A 12,594-nucleotide genomic window follows, 5' to 3' on the forward strand; every position below is an offset into this window, starting at 1 on the left:
TTATCAGTAGTCTGGAGCACTGGAGCATTCTCCAACGTTGGACCTGGCGTGACCAAAAAATAAGTGATTAAAATCCTTTGATTTTCATTGAGGTTATGATAGACATTCAAATGGTCTTTGTACTATCTTTGGCCTATCAATGCTTTGTGGACTACTTGGTGCACCCACTGATACTGTTATACGATCATCAAGCTAGTGCTATAGATCCCGTAAAGTCAATGCGGGGAGATATTCCCATAAGCTTCAATGGAAGCACGGCTAAACCTTCCTACAGCTTATGCACCTTGTCAATGAGTCCAAAGCCTTCTTCTGAGGACAAAAAACTGTGGCGCGATCGTCAAATCCAAAAACCACTCATTTCTACACTGCAATTAAAACACGTATTATCTATACAGAGGGCTAGTCAATAGCACTTACTGCTTCTCCAATGGGGTCAAACGCAAGTATGGCTTGATGATACGGAACTTAGGGAACAAGGTCTTGGCCTCCTCGTTAGACACAGATGGGTGGACAATGACATCGTCACCTGGAACCCAGTTGATTGGGGTGGTGACTCTGTGCTTGTCACCAGTCTGCAAAGAGTCCAACACTCTCAACACCTCGGCGGTGTTTCTACCGGTAGAAGCAGGGTAGGACAAGATCAATCTGATCTTCTTGGATGGGTCAATGATGAACACGGATCTGATGGTGAACTGAACACCCTTGTTGTCAATGTTGGTGGCATCCTGGTAGTCAATCATGTCGTAGGCGTGAGCAACCTTTCTCTCTGGGTCGGCAATGATTGGGAAGGTCAACTGGGAGCCAGTGATCTCATCAATGTCCTTGATCCAAGCCTTGTGGGACTCGGTACCGTTAGCAGACAAACCAATGAGCTTGGTGTTTCTCTTCTCAAACTCAGGCTGCAACTTGGCGAAAGCACCCAACTCGGTGGTACACACTGGGGTGAAGTCATCTGGGTGGGAGAAGAGAATGGTCCAGGAGTCACCAATGAACTCGTGGAAGGAAATTGGGCCGTTGGAGGTCTCGGCGGTGAAGTCTGGGGCGACGGAGCCCAATCTCAAGGTGGTTTTTTCAGTCATGGTTGGATAATGAAGCAATGGGACCGACCAGCGTTTTTATACCGCAGGCTGGAGAATTCGCAGCCATTCTGTCCAAATCACCCGCACTCACGTGCCATCACTTTATTAACGCACTCAAGTGCACCCAGCATTCTTCAGCAATGCCCAAGAAAAAAGCGATAAAATTGAAAGAAAAGCGTCATGCTTGAATTACGTAATTCCCACGAGATATTCACTCACCTTACATGCTCGTGTTGTGGTAGTCAAGTGTTGTGGTGTTTTCGAGGTAGGTGGCCACTTCACGTCTCTCTCTCAATTAGCATTTTCGCTTGCGCGAGAACACGTCAAGCTGCACAGCTGTTGCGTTCTTCTGTTTGCACAATGACTCCACAGTTTGCAACCTTCAACAGACCTCTGTTTGCACTACCAAACTGGTAAATTACGTGCGTTCCACTTCGGGCACGTTGATGGCGTTTCCCGCTTCGCTTTCTTCTTCACATTCTCCAAGTGAACCTTTCTCCAATTGTAGATCGTCCTCTCCGTCAACGTCCACACCAAAATCCTGAAGCGTCTCGCCCATGTCGTTGGTCCACTCACTCCGAGGCATGCGGCTGCGAGGGTCCAAATGCTTCTTGATAAGTGTAGGGTTTCCCAACTCACGCAATTCGTCATCGGTGTATTCCCTAGCCACAAAGTCTGTAGATCCTCCATCTGGGGGCCAAGGAAGATTCAATTGGTCATCGTCATCGTTGCACTCAAATTCGTAGCCGTTTCCTCGAGGCAGGCCCCAAAAGAGAATAAAACTCCATGGGTAGCCCAATGCATTGACGAAATTTCTGAAAAAGCCAAGATCGTAGGGGAAGATAACATCGTCGGGAGTGAAGGCCTCGGGAATAAGCGAGGCTTCTGCCTCCTCGGCCTCCTGCTCGAGCTCTCTTAATGGAACGTCCTCGTCAACCTCCAAAGGATCGCCGTCGTAGTAACGTGCACTGATGTTCCAAGAAGTGAGTTCGGGAAGCTCTTTGCCGTGAACATCCTTATAATTTTTCCTGATCTGGTACCAAAGGCGCTCGGTGTGGAACTGGGCCTCGATTCGCTCCATCTCCCATACCTCGATCTGGGTCTTTCCACCGGCGATATGGAAAATACATCGAAGAGCCAAGATGAAGATGGCAAAGAAGACGAAGCCATCGACCAAAAGAAGAACAATCACCGCAGCAAGCTCGGAACGGTCCACAAGGTAAGCTGGGAGGTCGCGATCCTCGTAGAACTCGAAAGCTCTAAGTGAAAGCAAATAAAACGTGTATCCTGTTCCTCCAAGGACCCAAAACAAGAACCTCATGAAATGGGGCATGTTCCCGTGACCAACGCAGTTGTTTGTCCATGGACAGTGGTGGTCCATTGCCAAAACACACGTCTGGCACTGTTTGCAGTGATGGGTTCTAGGAGGTTTGTAAAGATTGCACTTGTTGCACCAAACCTTCCATTGATTCTTCTGTGGTTTATAGTCCTTTGGTGGTTTGCCTGGTGACGTGACCACCGCTAGAAAGTAGGAGAACCCAACGGCCACCATAAGGCCCAAGTACGCGAGCTGACCTTCTGATGTCATATGGTGTCTAAAGACAAAGAACAACGAGCCTGTGCCGATGCCCAGGATGAGAAGCAGTGGAATCTGTGGTTAGAAAGCTTTCGTTAATATAGCGATTTAAGTACATACGGCCACGCCGAGCCAGGGCCATTTGAACTGCCACATGGTGATGGAGATGAAAATGTGCGATTCAGTGTGGAGTAGTCCGAGGGTGCGTCAGATTCACGGTAACGGCGGAATTTGGTAGGGAGGCTTGGTCTTTTGTGGTTTAGGGGAAGGGGGTTGGCTTGAAAGGAAGAAAGTGGTTTCAAAATTTTTGAAACTAGGTCAAGTTGATTTGGACTTCTTGAGGCTGCTGCGACTGTCTAGTGATTGATATAGCCATGAGGTGGATCATAATGCAAGCTCAATACTTTTCCACTAATTCGTCACATTTGTTATTTAGTAGCAAGTAAACTACATTAGGTTGTATTTGTGCCTTTCTTCTACATCCTGTGGTTTGTTCTGGAGGGTGAAAGTGCACTCAGTTGCAGCCATTCATTGACAACGACACCATACATTTGACAGAATGCAAAAGCATTGGAAACAGCCTATATTCATGAAATACTTTATTAAGCACCTCATAAACACTTCAAAAAAGAATTGTAGATTATTTTCGATGGCACCTTGACCTCTCAAGCAGGTGGCTTCGTACAAATCTCAACCTTGCTTGAGCGCCCTCAATCCAGAACATCTGTTCCAATACTACACCCACAACGAAACACAATATTCTCAACTCTTTTCACAATCCTTCTCTATACCCTCAATTTTTTCACCATTTCTCCCGTTAAATACCCCGTTTTGAAGGCACTACCCTAGTGGGTCACATGACCTCTCTGGCACCAAGTTCTCAATTATCGACAGTGGCGATCTCTACACTTCAACGATAACATGGTATGTCAATTGAATAAGCCAAACCTGTAAAACCACTAACATCCAGACCTCCATCGGAACCGGCTACGACCTTTCAAACTCGGTCTTCTCTCCTGATGGCAGAAACTTCCAGGTGGAGTACGCCATGAAGGCAGTGGAGAACGGAGGTACTTCCATAGGCATCAAGGCCAAAGACGGCATAGTGTTGGCAGTAGAGAAGATTGTCAACTCCAAGTTGCTTGTTCCAGGCAAAAACAAGAGAATCCAGACCATAGATAGACACATTGGTGTGGCCTACTCTGGGTTGTTACCGGATGGACGTCATTTCGTGAACAGAGGCCGTGACGAGGCTGAATCTTTCAAGAACATATATAAGACCCCTGTCAGTGTTCCCCATTTGATGGACCGTTTGGGTCTCTACGTCCAGAACTACACGTGTTACAACTCTGTGCGTCCGTTTGGCGTGGTTTCGATTGTGGGTGGTATCGACGAAAATGGACCCCACTTGTACATGATTGAGCCCAGTGGAACCTACTGGGGCTACACGGGAGCTGCCACAGGAAAGGGCAGACAAACCGCCAAGTCTGAGTTGGAGAAGTTGGACTTTGAAAACTTGACAGTGAGAGAGGCTGCTAAGCATGCTGCCAGAATCATATACCAGGCCCACGAGGACAACAAGGACAAGGATTTCGAGTTGGAAATGTCGTGGTGTCTGACGGAGGAGACCAATGGGTTGCACCAGTTTGTGCCCGAGGACTTGTTCGAGGAGGCGGTCAAGTTTGCCAAGGAGGACGACGAGGATGACGAGGACGAGGACACCGAGATGGCCAGCTAGTCTAGAATGATAAAATGTAATGACGAGCGGAAGTGTAGAATTGGTCAGAGAAGTTGCTAGTTGACTGGAAGTGGTTTCAGGTAAAAAGGGGGCTTTGTATGGGATACAATTTGTCATAAACGCTGACGAAAATTAAGAATTGACATGATGAGATGTTCTAGCCTGACTCCTTTCATGCTTCTACTGTTTAATAGGTGTATCGGAGTGCTCATACTGGCTGCGAAACATGACGTTGGATCCATACTGAATACCATGCAAAGTGTCACAAAAAATACAGAATTCTCACTTATCTCGAATTTTTCTTTAATCTTATCACCATTTATAGAAGGGTTTCTTACTGTTATCTTTCTGGACCTGCCAAAATCACCTTACCTCTCCCCGATGCCTGGTCTGGGGTATTTGGGTATATGGGTGCGAAAAGTAAACATCACCACGCTACAACCACTACCCGTTTGCTATAACTTCACACAAAAGCCGCTATGACAAGCCTTGCAGAAGAGGCAAAATCTGGCTTTCTAGCCAATAGCAATCGAGCGCTTGAGTCGCTGGTGCCACTGACTCAGCTGAGTTCGTTTCTTACAGATCCATCCAGATCAGCTGCACCAAGTCACCAAACAGAAGACGAATCTGAGTTTGACGAGTCCGACGATGCTGCAAATGAGAGTGTTGTGAGGAAATCGTTTTCAAAATTGTTTTCTCGAAGCTCCCCAAACAGACCAACACTGTCACCTTTTGTGTCACCACCCAAAGCTGAGGTGAGCTTCCAGAGTTCAACACGTTCCAGCCAGGATATGAATAGTCAGGACTTCCAGAACTCATCATTTATGAACGACACAAAGGCCCAATTTGACTTGGCCATTGACCTCGATGACGGGAAGTTTACTCAAAACGCAAGAAAGCTCCTGCTGTGGCTTCTGACAAACGGAGAGAGAAGTATCAGCTCTATCAGGAAAGCTCTGGCTCTCAACAGGTCCAATTTGGGAACTGTAGTCGACTCTTCATCGACACAAAAGCATGAGGACTTGGTGAAGCAGCTCACAGACTGCAAGATTCAGTTGAAGCTCTACGACAAGTTTCTTCAAGACTTGATCGACAAGAAGCAGATTGACGCCGGAGACATCACCGATTTTCACGAAACATGGGAGGAGAGAGAACTGACTGTGGCAAAACTTCGACAGGAGAACGAGGAAATGTCGACCTTGGTGGAAGACTTGTATGCTAACCTAGAGGAAAGTCAGGTGAAGTGGCGTCAAGCAGACCAGAGGGCCGATCAGTTGCACAATTCTTTCGAGGATTTGAAGGACGAGATCTCGAAGCTTCTTCTGGCTTCTGGTATTCCAGAGAAGTTAGTCCAGCACCATGATTCTGCATCTTACATAAACCTGGCGGTTCCCTTGCTTCGATCCCTAATAGACTCAGAGAGCTCGCGTCAGGAAGTGGCAGATCTTGAAGAAAAGATACAGGTATATGAAACCGAAGCAAGACTGACTGAAAAGCTTCTAGGCCAGCAGACAGAGGAGATTGCCTCATGGAAGGCCAAATACAGTGATCTTGAACTCAAGGTCGAGGAGCTTCAGGAAGCTGTGGATGTCACACCCCACAAATTTGGCAAGGATGTCGAGGAGAGGTTCAACAAATACGAGGCTATGATTGATGATCTTCAGAGGCAAATCAACCAGCGTGAAGACTCCAGCAGACAGAGCTCCGTGGTGGATAATACCTACGCCAACTCGGAGAGCAGGAAGGTCGATGATCTTCGCCAGGAATACGATGACCTTTTCCGCTTGCATGAGGAGTTGAAGATGGAGCTTAAGCTGACGAAACAAAGCATGAGCTCGACCATCACATCTCTAACAACACAGCTCAATAATAGGAAAAAAGAACAGCTAGCGCTTCGAGATCAGGTATCTGAGCTAGAGGATGTGAAGATCAGCCTCAACACAGCTGTTGAGAAGCAACGCAAGCTTCAATCAGAGAAGACCAGGCTCTCTTACCAGGTTGAAGAACTCAATCAGGCAAAAAATAAACTTCAAGGCAACATCGACATTCTCACTGAGAAATTGCAAGATGCTCATCTTGATGAGGAGATTGTGCAGCCCACCATTGATGAGGACGCCAAGGCCAGGTTCCACCAGCTTTATCAGTTTGATATAGATCAGCTTAACAAACTTGCTGATACGTTTGATCGCTTGGTTGACGATAGTTCCATCAACGAGCCGATCGAGAAGATCAGGACGATCAAGGATTTCCTCAGTAAAAGCGATGCATTGATTCTGGACTATTCTGACGATGTGATTTCGGATCTACTTGAGTGTCACAAGATGTTGTTTCAGTATTTTGCTAAGGCAGCTGATCTTTCTGTTGACGATCATATCACTCTTTTGCTCAAAAGAGAGCAGAGAGCGAAAGAAAACGAGCAGCACATTGATCAACTTAGCAAGCGAATTGTGCAACTAGAAGAACAAAACGACAAGCTTTCCAGGCAAAATGAAAAAGGAGATGGCACTCCTGAATACGACCTTAGGCTTGAGGAGCTCACAGCTAGGTGGAAAGCAGAACGTGAAGCTAGGGTCTACGAGAATAGACTGGCGAAGAGGAGGTTTAATGAACTCGAGGAAGAAATTGATCGTCTCAGAGAAGCCGTGGGTAAAAATGCTTGAAAAAAAAAAATTAATGTTGGCATGGTCAAGCAATGACGTACTTTTAATATCATTTGGCTGCAAAACACGCTACACTGCTCTGCGCACCCGTGCACCTCACCATACTAGAAAAATTTTCCAAAGCTACACAGGCTAGATCAACAAGCTTCTCCAAAAAAAACATGCCAGCTCCTACCTACGAGGAACTTGAGAAGGAAGTCACTGTCGATGACCTTGACTTCTCTGATTTGGAGGCCAAGTACGCCGTCAGCTCCGACTTGGGGCTCGACAACTACGTGGTTGTGGACGGTACTCCAAAGGCCCCAGCTTCTAAAGCTCCATTGTTGGAGAAAGTTTTGAGAAAGTTTTTGAGCAAAGTCGGCGAAATTGTCGAGGGCGAGGCCGGTTTGTACCTTCCAGTCGAGGACAACATGACCAAGGGCTACATTTTTGTTCAGTACAAGAAGCCAGAGAGCGCTAATGCAGCTGTTCTGACCTTCCACAACAAGCCTTTCGATGCCAAGCACAAGTTGCTTGTCAACAAGTTTGCTGATGTTGAGAGATACTGTAACGAGGGCAACGTTGCCGACGAGTTCGTTGAGCCAGAGGTGCCTCCAATGAAGGAGACCGGTTACTTGAAGTCTTGGTTGCAAGATGACGCTGGTCGTGACCAGGCTGCCTTGCACTTTTCTGAAACCGTCGGTGTCTACTGGACCAACAAGAAGGTTGACCCCAAGGCCGTTACCGAGCCAAGAAAGGGCTTCACTTCCAAGTACGCCAAGTTCTCTCCAAAGGGTACCTACTTGTTCTCGATTCACCCACAGGGTGTTCAGTCCTGGGGTGGTGCCAACTTTGACAGTGTCAGCAAATTCGTGCACCCACAGGTTCGTTTGATCGACTTTTCTCCCAACGAGAAGTACATGGTGACCTTGTCTCCTGCCCCAATCACTATGCCTACCAACGCCGAGGAGGCTGCTAACTTCCCATTCGGTCCTGAGTCTGAAGGCCACAAATTGGTCATTTGGGACTTGACCACTGCTGAGGTTGCCAGAACATTCGCTTTGCCTCCTCACTTGGAGAACCAGAAAGACATGCCATGGCCTCTTGTGAAGTGGTCTTTCGATGACAAGTACTGTTGTCGTCAAGGCCCAGACGCCTTGGCTGTCTACGAGACCCCCTCTTTCCAGTTGTTGGACAAGAAGTTGGTCAAGATCGACGGTGTTGTCGACTTTGAGTGGGCTCCAGCTGGTGTCCATTTGTTGGGCTCCAGAGAGGAGCACGGCGAGCACGTCTTGTCCTACTGGACCCCAGAAACAGCCAACCAGACCGCCAGAGTTGCTCTTATGCAAATTCCATCCAGAAGAGTTCTCAGAACCGTCAACTTGTTCCAGGTCAGCGACTGTAAGATGCACTGGCAGGACGAGGGTAAATTCTTGTGTGTGAAGGTCGACCGTCACACCAAGTCCGGTAAGACGTTCTTCTCCAACCTTGAGTTTTTCAGAACCACAGAGAGAGACATTCCTGTTGAGAAGTTGGAGTTGAAGGACGTGTGTATCAATTTCGCATGGGAGCCAGTTTCCGATAGATTCGTCACCATCAGCAGGTTGGATGACGGTAACAACAACCCAGCCATTCCAAAGAACCTGGTTTCTTTCTACTCGACAGAGCCTGCCACCAAGAACAAGGCAGCCAAGTTCAGAGTTCTCTCCAAGGTCGAGAACAAGCACTCCAACACACTCAGTTGGTCGCCTAGAGGCAGATACATTGTCGTCGCTACCATCGCCAAGTCTTCTGGTGAGTTGGAATTCTACGACACCAACTTCGAGGACGAGACCACCAAGAAGCCTACAGTCAAGTTGCTCAAGGGCGAGAAGTTCGGCGGTATGACCAACATCTCCTGGGATCCATCTGGAAGAACCGTTGCTGCCTGGTCTTCTTCCTGGGTGCACGCTATCGAGAATGGTTACAGATTGTACGAGTTCACTGGTGAGCAGTTGAGAGACGACTCGATGGACCAGTTCAAGGACTTCATCTGGAGACCCAGACCCGCCTCTATGCTTACGGCTGCCGACCAGAAGAAGGTCAAGAAGCAGTTGCGTGAGTACAGCGCCCAGTTTGACGAGATTGACGCCATGGAGGCCGATGCTGCCACCAGAGAGGCCATCTTGTTGCGCCGTAGACTCCTTGAAGAATGGAAGGAGTACCGTGCCAAGCACGCGGGCAAGAAGGTGGAGGACCACGACGTGGAGGCCGAGATTGTCGAGGAGATCAAGGAGGAGATCATTGAGGAGACCGAGGAGTTGGTCGAGTAAGTGCATAGATTATACAGTTAATGGTAATGCGACTAGGATTCTATTTACAATAAATATGCTGGTTTCTTGGAGGTCCGACTAGGCGGCCTTGGTCTTGAGCTGAAGACCGTGCCATTGGGCGATTTCGTCCTTCAACACCTCGTTGACCAAACGGTGCTGTTTGATCATGGGGATTCCCTTGAATTGGGAGCTTTCAACCGTGATGGCAAACATGGAGCCGCAGCCACCCAGAATGTCCCGAACTTGCAATGTCAGCGGGTCAAAGTGGTTTTTCAAGATATCGTAGATCTTCTGTTCGTAAGAACCCATAGGTTCCACAGTCAGGAACATCCGGAGCGCAGGTTGCCTCAGCGCTAGCGGAAGCTGTCTGCTAGAGAGTCTGAGCGGAGCTCTGAGAGCTAATCTGGGCACGAATCGTAACATAAATGTGTAGTTGGAGGTTTTGAAGCTGCGACAAATCAAAGATGCTGCTTAGTGATGGTGTGCAGACACCACCGGGTGGGTCAGAGGAATGAAGGAAATGGTGGGGGAATCGGCCCTTCGAGACAAAAGCGATCTTTATAGAGGGATTTTGAATTCTAGGCTTTTGAGTTTTTTTGATCTGTTGGAGTTTATCAAGAAATGTACGGTGGATGGTGGGATGGGTGGTTGACTAATGGCTGCGAAAACTGACTCGGATGGGAAGGGTCCATCATCGAAGCCATAATCAATATATTGGAGAAGTTTAATGGATTCGGTCAATTTTGCTGTTTCAATGTGTTAAAATAAGGAGAAAGGAATATTTGTATAAGCGGTCTGATGTTATGGTAGTTGCACTGGTACTCTTCTCCATGGCTGTTCGTCAAGCATCTGTAACAACCACACAATTTTTGATGAGTAATCACGTACTCAATGGGGCAACTTCTCTTTATTTTCTTCTTCAACATCTCGAAAACATGTCTCGAAAAATCTGAAGCCAATCTGAATATCACTGGTGCTTGTTCTACTGGGTGCTCTCTACCGATACACATCACGCAAAGTCCAATGTGACAAACAATGTAAACATTTCATATCACGAATACAGCAGAAAAGATGAAAAATCGACTTCAAAATCACCCTCCATCTCCCCATCACTACTTCTTCCCACTAGGTCAACACCTCCAGCTCACCTGGACTGCACTACTAGATTTCGCAGCCTTGTTTCAACTACACCTACAATAACACCATCACCATAAACAGCCATTGATGTCGCTACGAATTGTCATCTGCGGTGACGATGCCGTAGGCAAGCTGACTCTACTAGCGTCCTTAGTGAAAGGTGAATACGTCCCTTCAGTTCAGAGCATCATACCTTCAGTCACCATATCCAAAGATGACTATGTCGCCATGAGCGATCTGATATCAGAGGACTCAGAAATTGACAGTTCCACATCGTCTCTTCTGCCTTATATTCCATCAACAACCGTCATTGTCGATACCCTGGCCTCTGACCGCATGACGCTCAATAAGGAGCTCAAACAAGCAGATGTCATACTTCTAGTGTACCTGGACCATTACACGTATGAACGGATCCTGTTGTACTGGATGCCTTTCTTCCGTGCTCTGGGTGTCAATTTGCCTGTGATAGTGTGTGCTAACAAAAGCGATCTACACGGTCTGAGTGAAAAGCCTCTATCGTTCAAGCAGCAGAACGCTGAGGAGTTCGTTCCTCTCATCAACGAATTCAAGGAGATCGAGGCGTGTGTGAGATGTAGCGCTAAAACAAGTGCCAATGTCGTGGACGCTTTCTATCTTTGCCAAAGAGCAGTGACACACCCCATCTCGCCTATCTTTGACTCTAAAGAGGGTAACTTGAAACCTGCTGCCGTGGAGGCACTCAAGCGTGTTTTCTTTTTGTGTGACGCAGACCAGGATGGATACCTTTCTTTCCAGGAATTCTCAGACCTTCATTCAAAGTGCTTTGGACATCCGGCTTCACAAGAGGAGTTCGACGACATCGTGCTCAGTCTAAGCAGTGTGATCCTTCCGTCTGAAGGTGACCCAAAGGGCATATCGGAAAATGCGTTTATCATATTGAATAAGATGTATGCCGAGAAGGGCCGCCATGAAACAATATGGGGCATACTACGGGCCTTCCAGTACACCAACTCGCTCTCGTTGAATGATAAGTTTCTTTTTCCAAGCATCGAGGTTTCCGAGCACTCCAGTGTTGAGCTCAGTCCTATCGGCTACCGTTTCTTTGTTGACTTGTTTTTAAAGTTTGACAAGGACAATGACGGTGGTTTGAATGAAGAGGAACTCTCTAATTTATTCTTGCCTACACCAGGAATTCCCAAGCTCTGGAAGGAGTCAAACTTTCCATCGTCCATTGTTTGCAATGAAAGAGGCTATGTTTCGTTGCAAGGGTGGTTGGCTCAGTGGAACTTAACGACTTTCCTTGACCACAAAACTACCTTGGAATACTTGGCCTACTTGGGCTTTGACGAGGGAAACTCCACCAAAGCCATAAGAGTAACAAAGCAGCGCAAGCTTAGACAAAAGCAAGGAAAGCAGTATCGCAGTCCTGTCAATGACAGAAATGTGTTCAACTGCTTTGTTGTGGGTGGTCCGCAATCTGGAAAGACCTCACTTCTTGAGCAGTTTATCAGAGGTACCTTCAGTGAGTACTACTCGCCCACCATACAACCAAAAATATGTGTCAAAGATATCGAGCTTCGAGGCGGAAAACAATGTTATCTCATCCTTGAGGAGCTTGGTCAGCTTGAGCCGGCCATTCTTGAAAACAAAAGTGTTCTTGATAAGTGTGATGTTATCTGTTACACCTACGACTCTTCTGATCCAGACTCCTTTCAGTACCTCGTGGACCTTCGCAAGAAGTTCCTGAATTACCTAGATGAGATCCCTTCAGTGTTTGTTGCCTTGAAAGCTGATCTCGACAAGCAACAACAAAGATCTGATGTGCAGCCCGAAAATTATACAAGAGATCTATTCTTAAGCTCTCCACTCCACATTTCGAGTTCCTGGACCACATCATTACACGAACTCTTCATCCAATTGGTCGACGCAGCCAAGACCCCCAGCATCTCGACACCAGGTCTCGAAACGCATCCTGATACTACTGATTTTGAGAATCTCAAGCATTATCTCATTGCGGGTGGCGCCATTGGTTTCATGGCTATCTTCTCTGTCTGGATATGGAGAAGTGCGCAGATTCTGAATCGCTAGAGGTGATATGAGTTTTGCACGCACACTTTTTTTTATCAGAGATGCG

At 47.2% G+C, this 12,594-nt stretch overlaps 6 protein-coding genes across 6 annotated transcripts; 3 read left to right on the forward strand and 3 right to left on the reverse strand.

Moving 5' to 3' along the window:
• Positions 1 to 413: 413 nt before the first annotated feature.
• Positions 414 to 1,079, reverse strand: PRX1 (thioredoxin peroxidase; the record flags this gene model as incomplete). Its single annotated transcript, XM_024855617.1, has 1 exon — positions 414 to 1,079. The coding sequence occupies one exon, from the start codon at positions 1,077 to 1,079 to the stop codon at positions 414 to 416; it is 666 nt and encodes a 221-aa protein (XP_024715216.1).
• A 418-nt stretch (positions 1,080 to 1,497) lies between these two features.
• On the reverse strand, positions 1,498 to 2,667 carry C7M61_000163 (palmitoyltransferase; the record flags this gene model as incomplete). Its single annotated transcript, XM_024855618.1, has 1 exon — positions 1,498 to 2,667. One exon carries the CDS (start codon positions 2,665 to 2,667, stop codon positions 1,498 to 1,500), a length of 1,170 nt encoding a protein of 389 aa, XP_024715217.1.
• A 909-nt stretch (positions 2,668 to 3,576) lies between these two features.
• Positions 3,577 to 4,393, forward strand: PRE10 (proteasome core particle subunit alpha 7; the record flags this gene model as incomplete). The annotated part of the gene is made up of 2 exons (XM_024855619.1): positions 3,577 to 3,579; positions 3,626 to 4,393. 2 exons carry the CDS (start codon positions 3,577 to 3,579, stop codon positions 4,391 to 4,393), a joined length of 771 nt encoding a protein of 256 aa, XP_024715218.1.
• A 479-nt stretch (positions 4,394 to 4,872) lies between these two features.
• On the forward strand, positions 4,873 to 9,344 carry C7M61_000165 (eukaryotic translation initiation factor 3 subunit B; the record flags this gene model as incomplete). Its single annotated transcript, XM_024855620.1, has 2 exons — positions 4,873 to 7,039; positions 7,222 to 9,344. The coding sequence occupies 2 exons, from the start codon at positions 4,873 to 4,875 to the stop codon at positions 9,342 to 9,344; spliced, it is 4,290 nt and encodes a 1,429-aa protein (XP_024715219.1).
• A 78-nt stretch (positions 9,345 to 9,422) lies between these two features.
• On the reverse strand, positions 9,423 to 9,767 carry C7M61_000166 (uncharacterized protein; the record flags this gene model as incomplete). Its single annotated transcript, XM_024855621.1, has 1 exon — positions 9,423 to 9,767. The coding sequence occupies one exon, from the start codon at positions 9,765 to 9,767 to the stop codon at positions 9,423 to 9,425; it is 345 nt and encodes a 114-aa protein (XP_024715220.1).
• An 801-nt stretch (positions 9,768 to 10,568) lies between these two features.
• On the forward strand, positions 10,569 to 12,548 carry C7M61_000167 (ERMES complex Ca(2+)-binding regulatory GTPase; the record flags this gene model as incomplete). The annotated part of the gene is made up of 1 exon (XM_024855622.1): positions 10,569 to 12,548. One exon carries the CDS (start codon positions 10,569 to 10,571, stop codon positions 12,546 to 12,548), a length of 1,980 nt encoding a protein of 659 aa, XP_024715221.1.
• Between the last annotated feature and the right edge of the window lie 46 nt (positions 12,549 to 12,594).

This window comes from Candidozyma pseudohaemuli (assembly GCF_003013735.1).
Source record: "Candidozyma pseudohaemuli strain B12108 chromosome Unknown scaffold00001, whole genome shotgun sequence".
NCBI lineage: Eukaryota > Fungi > Ascomycota > Pichiomycetes > Serinales > Metschnikowiaceae > Candidozyma > Candidozyma pseudohaemuli.